Below are 23,823 nucleotides of genomic sequence, written 5' to 3'. Positions count from 1 at the left end.
AGAGAGAGAGAGGGAGGTTGTTTCGGGTTCACAGGAAAGTCAGGGCAAAGCCGTGCTGTTAGACTTGCTCATTTCTTTCATTTTTTTCTGTTCTTTTCTAGCAGCCGCTAGATTAGTCAGCACATTAAATTTTCACCTGACTGGAGCCCCTTAAGGGAGGCAGAGCTCAGGGTTCTGACATATTCAGGCCTCATTCTACATCCTGTCTCTCCACTGCACGGAAAAGCACATTTTAATCACTGGCTTGTTTTGCATTTGCCAACAAGTCTAAAAATATGTTTAGTTGACCCTCTGTATTTTCTAAGTAGTAGATTGGTTAGTTAACACACTAAGGATCAGCAGTGTGGTGGAGCTGTTGGGGAGTGGGGCTTGTAATCCAGGGGTTGCGAGTTCAAATCCCTTTGGGGTTTTGCTGTGGTACTCTGAATGAAATGAACAAATGCATAATAATAATAATAATAATAATAATAATAATAATAGTAAGTGCAGGTATAGGTGTATGACAGCAGGTAAGGTGCAGGTGTAAACACAAAGGGGAAAAAAATTCAAGCTGCAAGTAAATTGAAATTGCTTTGACAAGTGATGCTAGAAATGTTTTTCAGATGTTGTCTAATACTATGTTAAAACAATACAGTGCAAGTTCTAATCAATTGAGTGAAAAGCATGAGTGTGACTTCTTACTTGAACTTCAGACTGAAGATGGAATTTCTTTTGTCTTCATTTTTTCTGGCCAAATTCCCTCTTGTGCAATTCCCATTTCTTTCAGTGAACAGTATCACTCTTCGTATTACAGTTGCCTAACTACAGCTGCTACATACTTTTGCCATTTTGCCTTTTGTAACTTTAAGATGTAGCCTGACATTGTCATGTAGGCACATTAAAATGATGAACATATCACCAATGCAGAAACAGACACTGTATCCCTCCAGGACCAGGGCAAAGTAGCCCTGCAGATACTGCAGCCCTCCAGGCACAGGGTAGAGTAGCTCTGCAGGCACTGTGGCCCTCCAGGACTGAGGCTGAGTCACCTGCCTTAAGTGAACACATCCTGTAACTGTTGCTAGATAAGCCAGCAACCTGTCAGTAGAGGCCAGAAGTGGCTGAGATATTATATCTGTTGTCCTGCTTGGAGAACCTCAGGACCGGCTGTCACTATCAGAGAATTTCAGAATCTCCCATTGCCAGAGTGAAAGCTGCAGGTTGTGATAAAGCTCCTGATATTACAGAAGATAGACACAGGGATGGGTGTAATTCAGAAATGATGAACTCACTCTCCTGACTTTAGGGTTTAAGAGGACAGTTAACCCTCAGCCTAAATCTGAACAGGCCATTAACCTCCATTTGAGGATTAAAATGTACATGAATAATAATCTATGCTGTCGTTTTTCTCTTGCTCTGTCCGCCTGTTCTGATGCGGATCCTGGGCTGCGATGGCTGTGGCAGCCTCTTGTGCACACGTGGTGTTAAACAGGATGTGCTCTGTTTGTCTGAAGAAAAGCCCCCTGAAATGCCAGCCTATCACAGGGCTCTTGTACAGTGGTGTTATCACAGCAGGCCTGGAGCAGCTTGAAACCAGGCAGGGCAGGAGGGAGAGAGGGAGAGAGAGAAGGGGGGGGGGGGGGGGGGGAGACTGAGAGACTGACAGGGAAGGAGGGGAAAAGAGAAGGAGAAGCACATTGAGTTGAAGGAGAGAGGTGAAGGAAGAGAGGGAATGTGAGAGGGAGTGCAAGGAATTTAATGAAAAGGAAGGAAAGGACAGGGAAGGAGAGGGAGACAGAGAGGGAGAGATGGAAGGAGAGAGGGAATTGGAGAGATGGAGGGAACAGGACAGAAGGAATAGGAGAGGAAGGCAATAAGAGAGAGAGAGTGAATAAGAGAGGGAGGACAAGAGGGAAGGATAGAAGGAATGGGAGAGGGGGGGAAGGAGCAAAGTATCAGATGCTGGTGCTCTTATCACAAACACATTTCCCACCCTCATATCCTTGTGCCTGGCACTCGCCATGACACCCCCCCCCATGGCATTGTGCTCCCAGTCAACAAAGCATGATGGGACCCGCTAACATGGGGACAGAGAGAGAAATCCAACCTCAGGCCTTTCTGTTCACATTCATGCCGATGAATCTGATGTCTCCCCTTGTCTGCTTCATCCACTTTCAGCAGAAACCTTCTGCTGCCTTGTTATTTCCCCTTGCCTATTGTTTGCGTTCCCAGACGAGTGTCTCGGGTTGAGTTATGTTCTGTTGGTATTGCATATTACCTTTGTTATCTTTTATAAATTGCGAGAGATGTCATCTATGTTTAGTTTTCTTTCAAGAAAAGCCAGGACTGTTCTTGTTGTGACAGAATAAGGCTGCAAGAAAATGTGTTTTTCCCCCATCTTGGAGATTCAAAAGGGCTTTGAATTACATCTGTGACTGCAGAAGATAATGAAGGCGGCTGAATGCGTCGGCACTGTGTAGCGCTAAGTGTCAGCCTCATGTCAACCTGAAAGAAGTTTAGTGAAGCAATAGTTTACTTTGGCACCTGAACAGTGCAATTAAACTTTCTGTAGGTACTTCTCGCTGTGGAATTCTCATAGCCACAGGCAAACAGGTGGAAACTAGTCTTTTGTCTGAGACCATTGAAAGAGTGTTAAGTCACACAAAGCCAAATAATTAACCTTTTAGTAATTCTGCGTAAACAAGATTAATTAAGTCCGAAGAGACTCTGAATGAATTGTTTCAGATCGGGTGCATTATGAGCACGCTGTTTTCAAACATAAATTTGTAGATAATATGAAGATGATACAAGCCCAGTTGCATACATTTTTGAAGTTATAGCTCTAGTTGGTGTACCATATTCCTGAGCAGATGGGGAGTTCAGGAAAGGGAGGTGTGGTATCAACAGGAAGGTGAATGATAGAGAAAAGCATCACTCTAGGGAGTTAGGGGACTAGAGCACAAAGACCAGGGAGAGAGCCCCTCTCTGCCCCCAATGGTCAAGGTACTGCATTGTAGCCAACATCCCAGAAGCCCCTGTTCATGAGAACACTCTCTGAATGGTAGGATGGTGAGTGAAGGATGTGATGAATCATTGGGTCAGACTCAATATCAGCACATACCCATAATAATTTCCATTTTCTTCATATTTCACCCAGGAAATGTAAAATGGAATGTAAGTGGATTGTAAAATGTAAATGAAACCAAAGCCGCTGACCAACTGTGAGGTTCTGAGAAGCTCTAATCTCGAGGTGCCCGCAATTCCACAATGCTCCTAATGCAATCTGGGAGACTTAGTCAAGGCCAACAAAAGAGAACAAAATGCCTTACAGAACTGTTGATCATGCAATCAGCTGTGAACTGACATGCAGTTGATGGTCGGAGCAGTGATGGAGGGGCTACAGTTGCACAACATTGTCATCACATGCGACAAGGTGGTGTTCCACCACAGTGCAGCGGTTCCAAGCCCACCCCAGCATATCGATGGTGTATCTCCCACCATACTCACCATCCCTCAGTGCAGCTGAGGATTTGAGGCCATGGACGTAGCCTGTGAACACATCACCATGGTATGCAAAGGTTGGATTTGCCAAACAAAGCTCTTTTATGTGGCCAGGGAGAATATTACAGTGGGTAAGACATGAATGAAAGTCTATGGCCTAATCCAAATCACAGGGAAGATACAGGACAGTAAATATCTGCGCACTGTAGATAGCTTTCATAATTTTATTAGTTTTGTTTCTTTCATGACTAAATGATTGCATATCTGATTTTTTCCTGACCTAATTGCAGTATTTGATGTATTTTTTTTTTCAAAAATAGTTTTTTTTTCTTTTCACCATCTTTAGTCAGGAGTTTTTTAAGGTAGTGTTTTCTAATTGGATACCATTTTTTGATTGTGTTGATAGTACAGCATGCACTTGCTGTTTTGCAGATTGAAACAGTTTTGTTGATTGTGTATGCTATTCTCAGTATCAGCAGCATTGTTTCTAACAAAGCATCCAAATGTCTGAAAAAATAAACTGTAAAAATCCTGTTAGATAATCATGAATGCCTATCTGACCTCCTCCTAACTGTAGAACAAGATTAGTAAGATTTAATTGATTGGTGTGTCTTACAATTTTTTTCAGTTACTTGAGGACATTTCTGAAAACAGAGGTCAATTTTGCAAAACAGTTAACACAGTCCCCAAAACTAAATAGCATTTGTCAAAATGACACACTTCATTTACAAAATGTATTAACATACTCAAAATGTTAAGTACAAACCACCAAATGACATAAGTCTAGAAAAACAGCATAACTTGTCATCTTACAGCAAATCCTTTCTATCAAACATAACACAGTAGCCCAATAAATAAGTACAGCTATCAATATAAAGTATCAATATAACTAAAATATACCAAGCTGATAATGAAAAAAGTCGCTTCGTGTGAAAAAAGGTCATTAAGTCAAAACAATTAAGTACACTGCGCTTCCATTCTTTCTAGTCATTCAAGCCACATGTTCCTATCAGCATCACATTTTTTTCCTTTCAATGCAACGAGGACAAAGACCTGCAGTGGCACATCCACCCCTAACCATCCCTGGCTGTGACTGCCAGACAGCCAGCATTCATTGCATCAGGGAGGGACATCTGGTCATGTGAACATTTGCCTTCCACCTCCATAAAGAGAAGAATTCCTCAACGTGCCTGAGAAGTGGAGTGTAGGGGGGCAGAAACTGCATCATCACAAATTGCAAGCCATTCAGTGACCTGACAGGAGTGATAGAATGCAACATTGTTCCACTATGTGACATATCAGGCCTTCCCTCCCCTCTCCCTTCTGGTGGTACAATACTCTGGTACAACAAATCAAGGAATGTAATTAAACGCTATGTGTTGTACGGCCCAACTGTGGGATTGTGGGTAAGAACGCCCTCACTGGAGAGTGTGGCACATATGGTTATGTTGGCCCCCACCTTTGGCATGGCACATTTATAGTGGTTCTTTGACAAATGTTCCTTCCACATCTCCTTACCTGACAGGTTGAAGCCTGTTTCAATCACATATATTAAGATTTGTGGAGTTGATTTGGCTTCAAGCTCCATTCACTAAGGTCTTATCCATTCCATTCCTGCAAACATCAACTCAGTGGTGACCCATTTAATGCATGTATGAGGGCTGATTGTTGATTGAACAAATGCAGAGGTATTGTCTACATGCAGAGGTTTATAATTTACGGCAGCAATTAGTTGAGACTAAGCTTCAGTCCTGCTTGACATGATTTACTTTAATGATTTTTTTTGCCATTTGTATAGAATTGTGTTTTCTGTTTTGCAAAAATATGCTTAACATCTGTATTTTTGTGTAAGCAATGAGAAATTACTTACTCTCAGTTTCTGTTGTGTTCACTTGGGTTGTGGAGGTGTTCAAGTGTGGAAGTGGTTCGAGTTTAATTCAATGTGACTTACTGTAGCAATCAAGAGCTGTGAAAAAGAAGGATCTAAGTGATCTAAGCGTGATGCTGGGCTGTTCTTTTTTGTATATATTTATTGTTATTTTTGAGGTGACTGAAATTTCACATGGAGATGACTTTCTCACTGCTCGTAGTGAAACACATCGGGTCTCATACCCCAGCGGGTGTGTCTTCATCCGCAGTGATGAATGAAGTTCAGCACACACGCTTAGTACAGTGTCAAGGATGTTGACAGTCAAGTTTTTACATGAATAATTTGCATCATCTTTGTTTCAAGAAATGTTTGTTTAGGGAAAGCAACACATTTACACAGTGGATGCATCAACATTATTTTTTCAGAGGGTTTTTGGGATAAGATGAAAATGAGATTGCAGTGAATATTCTTGCGATCTGATTGGCTAGTTCTGGCACTTCATCCTCTTTTACATTTAGAGGTCATGGATTTTAAATGGCAGTGCTGTCTTCCTGTCTGTGTCAGTACATTTGTTCACGTCATACAGGGTCCCAGTGGTGAATGAGAGCTGCCAAGATGTATGGATCTGTGAGTGCTTGCTTACATGAGTGCTTGCGAATATGTGTGTGCCTGTGTGCGTTTGTGTGTCTCTGTCCATGTATTTGTGTTCATGGGTGTGTGTGTGAGTATGCATGCATATGTGTGTGTGTGAGGTGTGTGGGTGTGAATATTTGTGTGTCAGTGTGTTTGTGTTCATTGGTATGAATGCATGCATACATGTGTGTGAGTGTGTGTGTGTTTTTGTATGCATGCATGTGTGAGTGAGTGAGTGTGTGTGTTTGTGCTCTGTGAGTGACTGCACTGGCCCTTTCCATTACTGCTATGCTAATTGGCAGAGTTGCAGTCTGACTGACATGGTGAACACAGTACCATCCAGTCCTGAGTGATTATCAGTCCCTGTGTGTGAATTTACAGCAGGGCTCAAACAAGCCTAGGAAATTCAGCTCCAGATGGAATCTGGTTTTTTTAATCTTTTTTCCCTCCCTCTCTCTCCTCTTTTCCCACTTGCACTTTTAATTTATTCCTCATAAGTGGAATGTCTTTTCTTGGGACTCTGTACGCAATTCTTCATTGTGAGGAAGGGGTGGAGGCGGGGTGCGCTTTGTTCTGGGGTCCTACAGTAATTGCTCCTCTGGAATTAATCATTCTAAAGCTGCTCAGCAATAATTCTCATCTTCTTCTTCAAGAGGGAGCCATTCACACTTGATCCAAAATCTGAGTGCAGGAACATGGACAGAAATATTCTGATGGAAACTTGGCCAAGATGCTGGCCACGTTTGATACATGATTCGGACTGCCCCCACCACCAGCACAGATCACAGGGAGCCTTGATTACTCAGCCAAAAATACACCACACTCTCAACAATATGCCAGTGCCACAGCTCAGAGAGTACCATGCATTTTATGGTTCTTTGCCCTGGTCTGGGTTTTTGTGATTGCTTTCCCTACTCAGGACCAGGCCAAAGGCAAATAAATCAACAAATACACACACACAGCAGGCAAGAGGGCAAATGGTCCACCATCATAAATACTCCTAAATCAGTGACAACAGGTCACATACCTACTTAAAATAAGCAGCCATTGCTTTAAGATTGCAAGAAGTTACCTAAGACCCAGATACTTAAAACCTCAAACTAATGATTGCCGGTCTCGATTTACATTTGATTTTTCCAGATAAAAGCAAAAGTAGGGCGTGGTACGCCCGCTTTGTTTATTGGTAAGCATTAACCTGCCCCTCAGATGTAAAATCCTTGGCTAAACGGTGGCCACAGTCATGTTTGGTGTAATCTGAAAGAGGTTCAGGTGCAAAATACTTATAATATTAAAGAACTCTGCCTTTTCAGCCAATCTTAAAGTAACTACATCTTAAAAACAGTAACATTCAGACAGACCACAACTGCAGAGGGTTGCCTTCTCCCCCCCTTCTCCCCTTCCTGAGCACAATCAGCGTGTGTGTGTTTGTGTGTGTATTTCCTTGTGTGTATCTACATGTTTGGATCACTTACCCTTTTATATCCCACAGTTAATTGTACCCTCATGTCATGGGAAAAATGTTGGAAAACCCATTGCCGTGCCCAATGCCAACTCTCTCCTCTCAACCCATGACTATTAATGTTTGGTGTCATTGCGATGCGCATGAAGCGTTGAATGTAAAAATGATAATCTCGAAAATATATCTGGTATTTCCAGATGTTTGGATCTAAAGCACTAAATTAAGTCCTGAAGAAACTTCCAGGCACTCCCCCACCATAAAATTAATTATGTGTGGGTCAGGGAGGTGGAGAGAGCTTCTTCTTAAGTCAGGCCTAGAACAGGCCTCGATGCTCAGTTATCCAGCTCAGTCATCCAGTACGGTCAGCCTATGCTCAGTCCGTGGCTCAGTTTTTGTCTGCACAGCTTGGCTTAGTTGTTGCTTGCACTCCATTCAATCTGCTCAGTTTCTCCTGCAACTTTATGGATTTTTACTCTTGGAGCTTTGCTGTTATTATGAGTGGTTCCAGTGTTCCTCCTTGGGAGAGATAAACAATTGGCTTGGGTAATTTTCTCTTCACGCATTCATTCATCCATTCCGTGATCCATCCATGTTCTTGTTTTGTTAATGTCTTCATGTAATTCATGTAATTGAATTTTGTCTTTGTCTTAAGCCGTTTTCTCATATGAACTCCGGACAAAGTGCGGAGAATCAGGTCCTCAACTTGGCCGGAATTGCCCTTTCACACATGGAACACGCAACAGGAGATTGTCCGTGACAGACGCGTTCTCACCTACAGGAAATACTCCGGTTTGGTTTAGGTGAGGGGCGGCACCTGGGTAGAACGTGCAGGTGGCAGGACATGGCGCAAAAAGTACACTGCAGAAATCGCAGTGGCTGTATTCGAAAACGCCTACTGCATACTGTGTACCGCGTACTACACAAGTATATACTGTATACTGCATGCTGTTTTTCAGTGTAGTACCCAGTATGTGACCATTAATAATTACATTTGTAGTATGTTACATTGTCGCTTGAAATGCGAGTTTAGAAACGTCCAGATTTCCTCGTGGTATTAGACGCCACTTGCATTCTCACGAGTGAAAAGTATTTACGAGATCACCTAAAGTATTCGCGAGTTGAAGTATTTTCAGTTTTTTTCTTTTCAATGTCTTACCTTTCGGTGGTAGGGGTACATAATGTGGTACGGAGGAGGAGAAGGCTATGTAATGTTAGGTCACCAGTTCACCTATCTCACTATCACTATCACTATCACTATCAGTATTACTTAGCTACAGCTTGGCTAGCTATTAACCAGATAATAAACTACTAGCCAATGTTATTAATCATCGTAGGAGTCAAGTTTTGGCAGTATAGCTATAGCTAACTATCTCTTTAATGATCATTGGACTCAAAATAGCATGTATTTGGACATATCCGCGATGTCAATGAAACAGTGGAAAGCTATGTACAGGCACGCGGAAAAGAGTACGAGGCAGATGTTTGTATTCTTCCGATTTCGCGCCAGTCACATAATAGAAACGTCATCAACACGCCCACTTGCTCGCGGTGGATTCTCCAGAACGTTGCCTGCTCTGTTCACACATGGGCTCACTCCGACATGAGGCGGACTTTGTACTAGGGAGTTGGCAGAACAAAGTCCGTCACATGTCCGGTGCGACTGATTCGGACATTTGCGTTCTCACATACAGCTCCTCCGGCTAAGGGCCGGATAAGTTCCGGCATCCAGTGCATGTGTGAAAGGGGCTTTAGTGTAACTACTCAATAAACCTTTTTAATTTATTCCAGTTGTGATTGTACATTTCTGGCAAAGTTTGATCCACCAGACTGCTCATTTCCTATGAACGAATTTGGTGATTTAATTGATAATCAATATCTGTAATAATAATTATTAAATTCAATTAATTTTTAAAATTTATTTTACATGTTGGTTAAGTGGGGAATTTTAGTAATTGGTGTCATTTGTGTTCGGTATTCAGAGTGCCAGACGATAAACAAGGGCATTAATTTCTAAGGCCGCTGGGTTCAGACCATTTAATTTTTTTAAATTCTCACTTCCCCGACAGCTCTCTGCGTGTCTTTGTTATATTTATGTTTGGAACATGTTTATTGTGCTTTGGCAACACAGTCTTATTTTATTATGTGTGCTTTCACAAAACATGTTCATGTTCTGGTTATCCAAACTGGGCCAGGGTGACTACCATGACGAGTTCTTCACTTCTCCGTTCCAAAGGGGCAGTTTTTTCCCCCTCTGCCACTCCTCTGCAGAAACATTCTGAAGTTTAATCAGAGGAGTTTACACTCAACTTGGGTTTGTTTGAGATAAGCCAATTTTCTGTAACAAGCTTTCAAAAACTGAACGATAAACATCAAAGCGCTTCTTGAGGCTATTCCCTTATTCAGAGAGTCTTTGTGTGTGTGTTGACTGCTGACAGAGAGAGAGAGAGAGAGAGAGAGAGAGAGAAAGAGCATGTGTGAGAGAAAGAAGGAGAGAGAAAGGGGGGAGAGTTTGTGTGAGAGAGAGAGGGAGGGAGAGGGAGGCAGGGAGAGAGAGAGATGCAGGGACACTCTGTCCTTCTCCAGTGTCAAAGCATCTTTCAGTCACGCAATTTCATGCAATTCTGTGGTGTGGTGTATGGACTCCATGCTGGCCTCTCATTTAGTCCCTCACGTTCAGCCCAGCCTTTAACGGATAGTAGCGCTTCTCACTAATTTCATTCAACAACTGAGGAAAAAACAGTATGTAAGAAATACAAAACTATTTAACCACGGGGACACCAGAGGTAAGGGACCCACCTCTGGTGTCCCCATGGTTGGTGGTCAGACTTCAGTAACCCTCTTTGAGACTCCCTATTCCCTATTCCACCTCTCTGTTTTCTTTCTCCAAGGCATAACATCACACCTCCTCCCTCCCCCCAGTGGTGGCCCAGCCTGTGAGGAAAGGGGGAACAGTGTTTATATGAACCTTGAAGAAGGCAATGTGTTGTTAGTCCCCCCCTGCATTATTGATGCGGTGCACAGCTTGTCGGGGGGTATGGACGTGCTGATAATCCGCTTTATATGTGACGCTGCACAGACTCCTCAGACACCACCTCTCTCCATTACACATTCCGCCAACTCCAGGAGCTGCTCCTGCGAGGGCTCCTCCTCCTCGGCTCGTTTACAACCAGGCCAGTGGAGCAGGCTGGGGAGGCAGGCAGAGACACCTTAATCTACCTGAAAATTAGGACAGGGAGCACCCTGCCCGCTGTCTCTGAGAGGAAACAGTCGGGGGCCTTCCAGTCCCATTGCAAGTCAACCACTGACTTGTATAAACCAATCAAAAGAATTTACTCTCCATAATGAAATGTTATGATTTGTTTGAATCAGTGATAATATCTCTAACAATACATGATAGCTCCGCCCATTTTCATGAGGCCTCACTCCCAAACCAGTGCTGTGATGTGTTTGTTGGGTTTTGGGACAGAGAGATGGACAGAAGGAGCAGGTCTGAGTGGTTTTCCTCTGTGTTCTGCGTTGAAGCCAATAAAGAACACATACATGAGAGAATACACAAGAATTAATGCATGTGAGAGAACATGTGAAAAAGTGCATGAGTAAGAGGCATGTGAGCAAGCGAGCACCTGTTTAGTAAAACGTTGAGGACAGCGTTGCCAGATTCATTGTTGAGTCAGGTAGTTCAGTGGTGTTTTCAAGTAGTGTTGCATGTATTAAGAAATGAGATAGAGAACAGCTTTGGCATGCAAGAATGTAGCAAACATGCACACCCTTTGAGTGTACACCAGTTAAGTTCAAATCATAGCAGTCTCTTCCTGCAATCCTAGCAGTAACACATAGCCCTGGCACTGTTCCAGCATTTCTTTGAGGTAAACTAGCATCAGGGGCGCGGTCAGTCCCTCAGCCTCCCACTACACCCTGATCAAATAAGATTATTTATATCATATCATTTATATCTATATCCTAGGTGTTTTTGAATATTTTTCATCCTGATGCCACTACAGACAACATCACAAAATACAATACTTATTATTATTATTATTATTATCCCCCAAGAGGAAAGATTCCTGGGGCTTTGGGACAAATAAGATAACATGTCAGCCACACTCAAAAAGAAAAACCAAAGGTCCGAGTATTCAATGCTTTCCAGCTGAAAATGCAACTAATACATCTAGAAGAAATGCAGGGAGTTACTGTAAGATCTTACTATAATATCTCCCACAATTCCTTGCACACAATGTTCTGGTCCCATTCCTGTCTCTGGGGGTATCTGTGATTGTTGTGCACTGGACCTGCTCCTCACCTCCATGTATTTGTTCAACTTTCTCAATGATTGTGTCTTATGTAAGTCTGTTCTCTGGTCAATTTTCAGATTTTCACTAGTATGCAGTTATAATTTAATTGATGAATTAGCCCTTTCAGATAAATTGAAACCTATTAAAAGTCCAAAAATAAAAGGAATGTGCTTGGTTGTACATGCCAGTTGTGTGTAAAGTAAATGCTTTTAAAAGCTTTGTACTGTGTGGCCAACAAAACACTTTCTCCAGGAAAGCATATTTTTCACATCACACAAGGCAAGGTGCCTTTTAATCAGGGCTCTCCTTTCAGGCGGTGTTTTATTGCTGTGCTTGTGAGAAAGCACACCTGGCGAAGGTGTCCCGGTGCCAGACTCCGTAATGACGGCCCGCCATTATTGGCAGCAAGTGCGGGGAGCATTTGTTCTCCTCCACAGCAAGAGCGTGTGATTGGATCCCAGGGGCGGCGGTGGTGTTTGATCTGAAAATGAATAAAACAAAAGGGCTCCCCCCGGAAGCTCGGCAATAAGGAGCCGGCCCAGGAGAGTGTCCCCCTCAGAGTCAACGTGCCCGTTTGAGCCGGTGTCACGTGGCAAACGGACCTCGCAGGGAAAGATGGATGGAATCTTAAGAAAGCACTCATAAAAACCAGTGCCTGACATCACTTCACCCTGCCAGTCGCTGCGGTGCAAATTAATGGGGACAGGCTCTGCCCCCTCCCCGAGTTCTCTCTGCGCAGCAGGGGTCTCATCAGTGTATTTCAACACACTGCTGTCTGTTTGATGGCAAAACAGAAGCCATTGGTGCTGTTCGAACTCTGTAAGCAGAAGTTATTTTATATGCCTGGTAGTTGCTCATATCCAGAAGGGAGGCTCACTCAGTTAGGTATTATAATGGCAAAGCACTGACCTCAGTGATGCAGGAGCACTACACTGCCTGGGAATGGAACTCAGAACCTCAACCAAGTACCTTAGTCACTACACCATGCTCCTTTTCTTTAGATCCAGCAAACAGGTATTGTCAGGAACAGTGACTGGCAGCAATCCTGCTGTATGAATCTGGTGAGTAAGACTAAAGGCTTTCCCTCACTGAAAATAATCAGTTATTGCTGGAAACACAATCACCGTCATATTCAGCCCTGCCTGGTGCCATTCTACCAGCAAAACTCTAGCGTCTGCTCAACTCTGACCATTGACCCGTTGAAATCATCCATGACCGTTTCTGGACATTTTGTCACATTCTCTGACAACACAGAGTGGGTGGAGGAGGGCTGCTTCGATTATATCTGGGCAATTGTCCCCAGAGCCCCCCCCCCCCCCCCCCCTTATTCAACACTGTGCTCAGAGGAAATGAAAATTCAGCAGCTTAATGAAAATGTGACTGCGGCCGCCCCTCCTGATAGTCTATTATCCCTCCATTTGGCTGGTGGCACAAGCTGCTTCTTATTTATTTATTATTAATTCAAAGGTGCAATAATGAGATTGATTCCACATTTCCTCTGAACCCTCAGCCAGGAGAGAGCCACGGGCTCCTTATGTTTAATACCAAGCACATTTTAATGATGTTTATGATTCAAAACAAAAAAACAAAATGAGACTCCCGTGGTGTATATGTGTATGCGTGCGTGTATGCGTGTGTGTGTGTGTATGCATGTGTGTGTGCGTGTATGCGTGTGTGTGTGCATGTATGCATGTGTGTGTGTGTGTGGGGGGGGGGGGGGGGGTATGGGGGGGTGCGTGGTGCGCAGGAAGCTGTAAATTCAGTGCCCACTTTGGAAGGGGGATTTGCGTTTTTTGCTGATTGCCATTAGTGGTGGGGTTGGGAGGGTTGTAGCAAACACTTGTTTTGTTGTCACATTGCATTATGTTGCTTATGATGGTTTTTATACTGTACGGGTTTATGGTTGTGTCGTTTATGAACTTGGGCATAACCATGTATTCCAGTGCTGTGAGGGAGGGTCATAATTATTCCACAAACAGGCCTAACTAGATGTCCAACAGCTGCCTCTCAGAAAGGGAGTGGGCTTTAGAGGTCACATTTTGTGTTGGTTTTCCAAGCTGTCTGGCACCGTCTCTTAGTGGAGCGGTGGTGGTAGGGTATACAGATGAATGGAACTGCTTTAATCCTGCTGGAGTGTCCACCAAGGCCTTGGTATAACTGAGACTGTCTATACTGAGATCATGGAGCCCCTACTCAAAACAGTTTTGTTCCTCCTTTGTGGAATAAAAGCCATGGAGCTAAACTCCCTCCCTGCCAATCAATATGCACATGTATAGCAGGCCTGCCTGAGCTCTGGAGCATGAAAAGAGAGTATGTTGCCTCACTCTGATAGAGGCATGTACACACAAATAAAACTGTTGTAGTACTCTGCCTTAACAGGAACTAGGCAGGCGCTGCTCAGGGGCTGTTGGCCTTTTCACCATCTAGTGGTAAAAAGGGTGACAGTTGTCCCATTGAGGGGAGCCTCTCAGTCAGCAAGTAAATAATTGAAGGACACCACCCATTCTAGAACTACTTCCTCCAGTTAGTGCTGACATTAAAAAGCACGATGCTGAGGGGCCATGCTTGTGGTGGACAAAAAATGACATAAGCATGAATAAATGCAGAAATAAATAAATACATAAATAAATGAAAAATAAACACATTTTTGTAATGAAAAAGGATATTTCTGTATTTTTACATTTATTTATTTATTTATTTATGTGTTTCTACATTTATTTATTTATTTATTTATTTCTACATTTATTTGTTTATGCATTTCTACATTTATTTATTTCTGTATTTCTACATTTATTTATTTCTGTATTTCTGTGTCCGTATGTTAATTGCGTGGGTGGTCCTACCTCAATCTAAAGCCGGATTGGTTACAGCGGTGTGCCCCAAAATCAGGTGCGCTTCAATTATGTCAGGAGGTAAAAAGTACGATGGACGTCTAATCGTCACTTCCTTTGTCTCTGAGAGGATGTGAAGTTGGTAGGCGACTTCTTGAAGACTGTCTAGCACTGCTACGTCAACTTCTACATCCATATCAGCTTTGAGCTGAACTAAATCCACCATTAATCGTCAAAGACGAAACTGAAGGTAGTCATTGGGTGCATTGTTCTCAAGATTGTTCGCTAATGATCTTAAATCATTGGCAATGGCTCCTACAAAACTTTCCATCAATAACACAGGGCTACATTAAAACTGTCGACAACTCAGTTTAGCTAAGCGGCTAGTAGCGAACTAAAGGCAAACCTCCCGTGTACCAGTCAAGTCAAGGTAGTAGCAGTAGATCCAATCGCACCGCTATAACCAATCCGGCTTTAGACTGAGGTATAGGACCACCCACTCAATTAACATACGGAAACAGAAATACAGAAATAAATAAATATAGATATGCATAAATAAATGTAGAAAAACGGAAAAAATAAATAAATGTAGAAATGCATAAATAAATTTTTAAAAATGTAAAAATACAGAAATAGCCTTTTCATTGCCAAAATGTATTTATTTTTCATTTATTTCTGCATTTATTTATTTATGCGTATGTCAATTTTTGTCCTCCATACATGCTCGGGAAAATATCAGTGGCCTAAGTCATTAAAAAACTAACTCAAGGGAGAGCACTCAGGTGGACATACAGTTCTGCACCAAGAACCAACATAATACCCCTTACAAGCCAACAAACACTTTCCCGCGGCTTTTTAAAAGCAGCTCCTTCACACAAATGTTATGAAATTCCTGTTTGTGGGTATGCAATAATAATGACTCGATGAAGCCTATCTTTTTTGCCTCAGTCTTACAATAGCTTCTGAGATGTTTCTTTCAGTTTCATAAGAATGCATCTGTTGTTGTTTTTACAGTGAAGAAAACACTCCGCTGACAGCACACATACAGCATAGATCAGAGGACACTGCTGTTTTGGCACAAATCGCATCTCTGCAACTACTCTTAGAAAACAAATAATATTACTCTAATAGAGATTAAAGCTGTGCTTCTAGTTTCATTTTTGAGTATTTTTCCCCTGGCATCAACTTTTTCTATCCCACATTTTAGATCTGCATTGTCTCGCTTCGCGATTGTCTCGAAGAACCTCTTGAATGAAACAGAAGCGAAAATAGCTTTCTAAGGTAAATTAATGGAGGAAAAGCAGAGAAGCTGAAAGTAAAGAAAACGCATTTCCTTGTGGGTTCTGAGTCAGAGCCGGCGAGCCTTCTGGCCCAAACCAAGCAAGCGCCTGAAGCAAGGCTCTGGCTTTGAACACAAGGAGGAGGCGAGGGGCTGTGGCTCAGTTCTTCATGAAGCGACGTCGCTCCCTACCCCTGCGCTGTAACTGTAGCACATGGCCTGTTGTTCAGCGAGCTCTGTTGGCTGCATAAAATTTCGCTTAGTTTATGCAGGGTGTTAAAAATGAGTTTTTCTACTTCGTGTTTGAAGTGTTCTATCCCTACATGAGTTTGATATTGCTTCATTTGAATAACATTATTATCTCCGCCCACCTCTTCGCTTCGGGGCGGGGGGGGGTTCATATTCGGAGTAGAGACGTGCTGAATGTCATAGTGTCCTTCATGGACATTCTGAGCACAAGAGGCACGGAAAACTATTACATTTTTCCACCATCCTCCAATTTTTGGCGGAATGGTTTCATTTTCTGAACACAATGTAACTGAATGTCATTTTTTAAATCATGGGCATTTTGTGCAGAATTTCTTTCATTCGTTTTCTACCCGCTATCATGTTCGGACTAATTTGTACGTCCTCTCAGGATGTCCCCAGCTGCTATAGAAATCTGCCATCACTACTGCAGCGCAGGAAGATTTGGACCAAAAATCTACAATAGCCTGAAGGTTTATTCACTGTTGTTATCCCCTTAGAGAAATATTATTCTGATTGGTTTTCGGTACCAAAAATCTATGTTGAGGGAAAAATGTACACTTGCGGTCTGCTGCCCCGTGGTACTGGGCCTCGGATGACAATCTTGATTGTCCTTTCGCATCCGATAGTGGCTTTCATGTGCCTTTTGGCTCCAGCGCACGTGAGCATCACTTCGAACCAGATTTGATTTGGTCCAACCCCTTGAGCTCCCTCTGGGCTGAGACATGTTCCTTTTTTATTTCAACAGCTCGTGGAGATGTAATAACAAGTCCGTCAGTTCCGTTTCGTTTGAAACATGATCTTTTTCTTCTTCCATAGGTTTTTTTTTTTGGGGGGGCGCTCTCAGTTTCGCTGCTCTGTGAAAGCGCACACTTCGCGGAAAGTCGTGTTGATACAATAAGCTTCATTGTTTGAAGAACATCACTATTAAGGCTGAGAGGGTGCTATCAGAGTGGAAACGAAGCGTTGAGCAGAAATCAACATTTCCTTCAGAGAACAGCAGGTGCTTCGAGAACAAGAACGAGATTTTATCTTGCCAGGTGCGGTTGGGCGAGTCGGGTGGCGCATTATTTATTTTCCATGGTGCGTTATCGTATTTGCTAATTAAAGGACTTCGGTGGCAAATATGTTCTTTTAAGTAATTTGGGAGGGGAGGGGAGACGGTATGCAAATGAGCTGCTATGATGAAGGAGATTATCTTTTTGTCTTGCAGGCACCAAACTGCTTTTTTCAAAGGCTCTTTCACGGTAATCAAACTACTATGGTATTAGTGCCTGAACCCCCCCCCCCCCCCCCGTTCATTCGTTAAGGTGCTTAACCCCGTGTTTTAACTGTCTCTAATCACAATAGGGTTGCACTGCTGTGTGTTAAAATTGCATCAAGCCTTTCAATCAATACCCACAGATATTCCACCGGCTGCTGCGAACACGCATTCGCCACAAATACACCCACTCATTTTCACACAAAAAGATTCTGCCTTTTGTGCTGGCATGAAAAAAAGGAAAGTTTTCAGATACACTTTGTGGCAAATTTGTCTGAAATTGTTTTGTTGCTTAGAGGGACGAACAGAGTGACATGAAAGCGTTTTATGTGATTCTTAAGCAGACGGTGTGTTTTGAGTAGCTGCATCATTATGTTCCTGTATCATGACAGCAGCTGACAGCTCTCTGGCTTTATCTCTCTCTCTCTGTCATTCTGTGCATGTTTGTGTGTGTGAATGTGTATGTGTGTGTGTGTGTGTGTGTGTGTGTGTGTATGTTTGCACACGTGTGTGTCCTTCAGATTACTATCCTGAGCAGGTGGATGCAGTCAGCCCAAGGGGGGATGTGCTGGAGAGGGATGGAGGACGCAGCCCATACCCCACCACATATGACATGGAGAGAGAGATCCCCCTGGTCACCACCGTGCCCCCACTCAACGTTCACAACCACCACTCCCTCTTCAAGGGGTTCCCCTTCCATGAGGCCCCTCCCATCAGCAGCCTTCAGGGGCAGGAGCAGATTTTTGAGGATGGCAGAGGTGTGGACAGGCACTCCACAGCACCAGCTGAGAATCGTCACCCTGCCGGTCACCCCCTTACCCGGCTTGTCCCACATAAGGACGTGCCCGCCTTCTCTGATTTGGCGGTCACCACAGCCACCAAGGCAGCCACACCCCCCATGGCTACCACAGGATCCGCCCTTCATAAGTTACAGGTACAAGGTGTGGTACAGGGCATAGCCTCAAAGAAAGATGGGACCTTGATGACGGAGCACGAGGCCGTGACCTCTGACCCCCTGACCACCACTGTCCTGCGCACCTCCGACCTCCCACCTCTCAACAACAGCCCCACGAGGGGTGGACCTTCGGAGCGTGAGGTGGTTGGCCCTGCGCTGCCGGTCCTCATGTCATCAGGTAGAAAGGATGCCGCGGCAACGCAAGAGCCGGCAGGGGAGCAGAACCCGGGCCCCGTCAGCGAGGTCACCGCAGTGATGTCATTGTCCTCCGGAGACACGGACGAGGAAACCACGACCACCACCATCATCACCACCACCATTATCACCACCATGCAGACGCCAGGTATGGCCCCTCTAGTGGCTCACACATGGGGCCTGTTCACACACACTCCTGCTCTAATGGTGTACCTCTTCCTGTCTGAGATTCAGGCATGCCTGATGAGTGTGTGTATTTGTTGGCAAAGAGGCAGGAGAGGCACAGAGGTGCAGAGGCACTTGGATGGAGCAGTCAGCCCCAGCGGCAAACGTGTCGTGGCATATATGCAAGGCTGTGCGCCCTTCATATCTAAACAGCCACGGGGCTTCAGTTAATTACAACACTGGTGTTCCTGCTCCCATCACTCTCAAATCAAATGCTCCCAGATACGAGTATGTGCGCGTGTGTGAGTGTGCGTGTGTGTGTGTGTGTGTGTGTGTGTGTGTGTGTGTGTGTGCGTGGGGAGTGCTGTGCTCTCCAACCAGTCTTTATTGCAGGGGAAATAAAGCTGTGTTTCAGAGTAGATGGCTCCAGAGTCTCAGCGTAATTTATAAAGAAGCTGTGTTTCAGAGTAGAAGACTCTGGAATACCCACTTTATTTAAAAACAAGCTGTGTTTCAGAGCTGATGGCTCCAGACAGAGCCCCAGCTTCTTTCAAAGGGAGGCTGTGCTTCAGAGTTGAGGGCCCCAGCTTCATTTAAAAGGCATACCCAGCAGCCCCTTCTGTGGCAGAGAAGAAATTTCACCACCACATTGGAGAGGAAAAGCCTGGACTCTCTGGGGAAGGACTGTTGTCCCCTCATCTACTTGATGCTATGAGGAGTCTGAGTCAGAGGCATGGCTGAATTGCAGTTGGGAGGCATCTGTGCTCCTTTTAAACTCCCCTCTCTCTCAAAAATAAAGGAAATCTCTGGCCATACACCATTTGACCCTGAAAGGGAGATAAAGAGGTTGGCCAAGCAGAGAGAACTTCAAGGTGGCGAGGAGATGACCGCCTGTTCTCACCTGCGCTCTTCCCCAAGCCAAACACACACACACACACACACACATACTCCTCCTGTTCCTGCCAATCCTACCAGAAAGAGGAAGGCCTCTTCAAAGAGGAAAAGGGTCATTGACTGAAACCAGCAGGATGTTTGGGTCCAGTGTCCTGTTTCCATTATGATGGTACTTCCTTTCTTTGTCCTTGCAGTTCCCTGCAGCACCAACCTCACCATACTGGAGGGGTACATCGAGTTTCCCCCTCAGCCCATCGTGTGGTCCTACCCCAGCCTGGACTGCACCCACACTGTGACTGTCTACATGGGCTATGGAGTGGAGATCCAGGTCAGTGCCGTAAGGTTACTGTGGGTTACAGAGTGGAGATCCTTGCTTGACTGACCCAATAATACTACGTTCAGTAGATGCAAAGACACAGCCAGAGAAATAGCAATGTTAATTTCAATATATAATATACTGTATATACCATTGCTGAAGTCCTATATACTCAGTACACTACTTACAATACCTGCCCTGCTAGAAAGAAAGAATTCAGTATAGCTTCAGTGGGAAAAGTGAAATAGGTCCAATGGATTTTCCATATATTGACGTGTATGGAGGCTGACTACTTCATTTGACAGCTCTAGCATGCTTGGGATGTCACGGTGTAATCTGCTTTCATTTCAGTGGTAACAAATAAAATGTGTGCTATGGGTATTCCAATGCAAAGTACATCTGATACATTTCAGGCTAGGCCTGTGGTCAGGGGTGCAGACTGTGCCAGGCCGTGAGCACAATGACAGTGGCAGGGGGACAGTGATGGAGAGAACGGGGCATAGATAGGGAAGGAGAGGAGTGTTGGGAGTTGCTGGCAGGAGGGGGTGAAGGTACAAGGCATTTTTACCCTTAAAACAGCTTTCTGCCAACTTTACCAGTCATATGGCATACCATACACTTAACATAAACCCTCTGTAAAAAATCCAGTAAGCATTCCAAAATGAAACCTCGCTTGACTGATCTAATAATACTAGACAGCCAGAAAAGGACTAGATATTTTTACCCAAGTGGAGAGAACCGATTTGGCAGGTTGTGGTAATTGTGAGAGGGGTTACCTGAGCACTCTCTTCCCGAGTACTGTAAAATCTCAAAGAAAATAATGCGCCTAAGATTGCTTCTATGATAGATGCTCCTGTCGCATTATGATGACACCCCAAATTCTGGGGGGGGGGGTTACCTCACATGATACAGCCTCTCCTGCCCACAACCCCCCAAGTACCTCAGCTAGGCAGCCACGGGCCGTTCTTATCACCATGGCTGGCGGGTGTGATGCAAATGTCCCTGACACAAATTCCTCACAGCTATCCTACACTGCTCAAGTGCTAATGAGGCACAAAGAGAGCTCACAGAGAGGAATGGCTCCCTCAGCAAGCCACTCCCCCCGTCGTTCCACTGAGGGCCACATGACACCGTGGCGATGCAGTCCTGACAGCTGGCTTCAAAAGCCTACGTCAGCCAACACTGAGCCGTCTGGCCTTTGTATTAAAATTAGAACTCACAAATAAAAAAAGATTCATTTAACAGAACTTAAAAAGAGTCCAGATTACACTTTCTGAGTCTGAAAAGGATCATGGCAGAATCCAATTTCGTTTTGTGGGCGAGTTTTTCTTTACAAGCTGAGCAGTGGAGTGGACCTTAAACGCTCGGTTTTGTGTTCATCTCAGCCTGGCGATATGATCTGTTGGTGTGGAACCACGACCGGGGAAAAACGAGCATGCCGATCCTCGGCTCGACAGGCTCAGGGGAGTCAGACGGCCATAGAACAGGGGAGCAAACAACCCCCACAGAGAAACGCTGTCAGAAAGAAAGGGCTTCTTTGAGAAATGAGGGTGTCCTCACCGGCATTGTGGCGTTTTTACAAAACGGCATGGGGAATTTGTTATCTCTCTGCCCTGACGTTTAAATTACACCACGATCAATACGATCTGGGGGGGAATAAAATGGCACGACGAAGAAAAGGTTCAGCCAGACGTAATTTCACACCGATCTGTCTCAGACGTGTGACAGGGTGACGGGCATGGATGAAGAGGCATTGTGCAGCCGTGGTCGAAAGGTCAGATCTGCGGTCTGCCAGCAGAAGTGTGGAAGGTTCAGAGCCCCCGTCCTCTTCTCTCTATCACCACCCACAGGGACGACGGTGCCATTACAGGCAGGCAGTGTCAGTCTGCCAAAACATGATCCACCTTCTGTATGCACCCCTGTGGTGTGAAGGTGGACAGATCCCTAGACCCTGATTATTCACCAACCACCATGCAGCAGGCTGCTCACTGCTGCAAATGAATCTGGGAGCCTGTCAGCATCTGGCAGATAAGCTCTCTTCTCAACATCAGTTTGGGAACTTTGTGAATGGAGTCGGTGGAAATGGTGCCGATGTTTGCCCTCTTCACCATGCCAGTGCTGCTCTGTTCCCCGAGGTCCATGTTGCTTGCAGGACTGAATGGCAAAGCAACCTGCCCGCCTCTTGAACTGGGACTACAGCTCCATCAGCTGGAAGATTGGCAGGAGCCCAGATAAATGATGGTGTATACTTTATTGTGTCACCAAAGTGAACCTCATTACACTTTCATTACTCTCTTGGCAGAAGCTCTTAGCCAGAGCAAAGGAACAAAAGTGGATCTAATGTGGTCACATGAAGGACAGTACAGAGAACTACAGACCACATCTGAGCATGTCAGTCTGTCTCTAAGTGCTGTAATAGCCAGTGCCAGACTGAATGCAAAACTACTACAATAAAAATTAAAATTAAAATGAAAAACATGTCAAGACATATATGTTATGACGTAATGCTGGAGCTAAATCGAGGTGTGTCCAGTGAGGTCTGCTGAGAGTGGCAGTGTGGCATAGTGGTAAGGAACAAGGCTCGTAACTGAAAGGTTGCTGGTTCAATTCCCTGCTGCGGCATTGCTGCTTTACCCATGGATAAACTACTTAACCCGGAACCGCCTCAGTAAACATCCAGCTTTATAAACGGATAACATGAAAAGAATGTAACCTATGTAAGTTGCCCTGGAGAAAGCATCCCATAAATGACAATAATGTAATGTAATGATGAGTTGGCAGCTTGCGTTTAGAAGGCACTGGTCTTCGAGGGACATCATACACTGGACACTTCCCGCCGCTGCTATTAGCGAGCTGGAGGAGCCCTGACTGTGGCCGTAATGAACGAGTCCCAGAGGCCCAAAAGAGTGCCCCACAGCAGAGGCCCCGTCATCCGCTCAGTGCTCAGTCCCTGAAAGCTCTGTATTCACAACCATCTCAGCTATCACCTCACAGCTATCTCTTGTCCGCGAGATTAACTCACGCACTCATAAAATATAAATTAGCCATTAGCACTCTGACCTGCCCATGGGTTGGCTGATATATATCTGGATGACAAAGTGAGGCTAAGTTGTCATCCACGACTGCCAGGTGCGGAAGTCTGTGGGGCAAACTCGAGACCCTGACCTGCTCCTCCTCTACCTCCACACACGCAGAGGAAGATGTATAAATATGTCTCATCTCCTCTTTATTTTAATTATTTAAAGTGGCGGACAGGAGAGGAAGATGCAGAGCTCCTCTCTTTAATTAACGCCTTATGGATTATCTGTCTGCTTTGTTTGTTTGTTTACGGTGCTCTTTAATGGCCTCTAGTTAAAATGTCTCTCAGGCTACTCTTAACTTAATTAAAGAGGGCTCGGCTTTGGGCTGACAGACAAAAAAAGGCTTTGATTCACCGACCAGGTGAAGGTGCCCATCGCCTCGTGAATGCTTTTACAGCAGTAACCAGATGGTTACCCACATGGTTTGGAATCCATTTAACCTGCTTTCTTTACTTTAATTAGGAAATTTCCCATAAGTGCTAGGATGCGTCACAGTATTTCAGTGCGATTTTAAACCCTTTTCTGTGATTGAAGGTTGTAAGGTTCACTTCAGTTGATATTATATAAGACCCCTGAAGCTGTCCTGTGGTATCTGGCACCAAAACATTAGCAGCAGATCCTTCAAGTCCTGTAAGTTGCGAGGTGGAGTGGCCGTGGGTTGGACTTGTCAGTCCCCCCCAGATGCTCAGTCGGATTGAGATCTGGAGAATTTGGAGGCCAAGGCAACACCTTGAACACTTCATCATGTTCCTCAAACCATTCCTGAACAATGTGTGCAGTGTGGCAGGGCGCATTATCCTGCTGAAAGAGACCACTGCCATCAGGGAATACCATTGCCATGAAGGGGTGTACCTGGTCTGCAATGAT

The 23,823-nt window shown here is 44.5% G+C and overlaps 1 protein-coding gene across 1 annotated transcript in view; it reads left to right on the top strand.

Annotated features, from left to right (window-relative positions):
- The window catches only part of LOC118782798 (seizure protein 6 homolog), a 202,396-nt gene that overhangs the window by 80,385 nt on the left and 98,188 nt on the right, over positions 1 to 23,823 (top strand). The window contains exons 2-3 of the mRNA XM_036536360.1: positions 17,873 to 18,649; positions 19,755 to 19,888. Coding sequence (XP_036392253.1) covers positions 17,873 to 18,649; positions 19,755 to 19,888 — 911 coding nt within the window. The remainder of the gene's footprint in view (positions 1 to 17,872; positions 18,650 to 19,754; positions 19,889 to 23,823) is intronic.

This window comes from Megalops cyprinoides, chromosome 9 (genome assembly GCF_013368585.1).
Source record: "Megalops cyprinoides isolate fMegCyp1 chromosome 9, fMegCyp1.pri, whole genome shotgun sequence".
In the NCBI taxonomy this organism is placed as follows: domain Eukaryota; kingdom Metazoa; phylum Chordata; class Actinopteri; order Elopiformes; family Megalopidae; genus Megalops; species Megalops cyprinoides.
The sequence above is the reverse complement of the archived record's forward strand: the minus strand, read 5'-3'. Positions and strand labels throughout refer to the sequence as shown.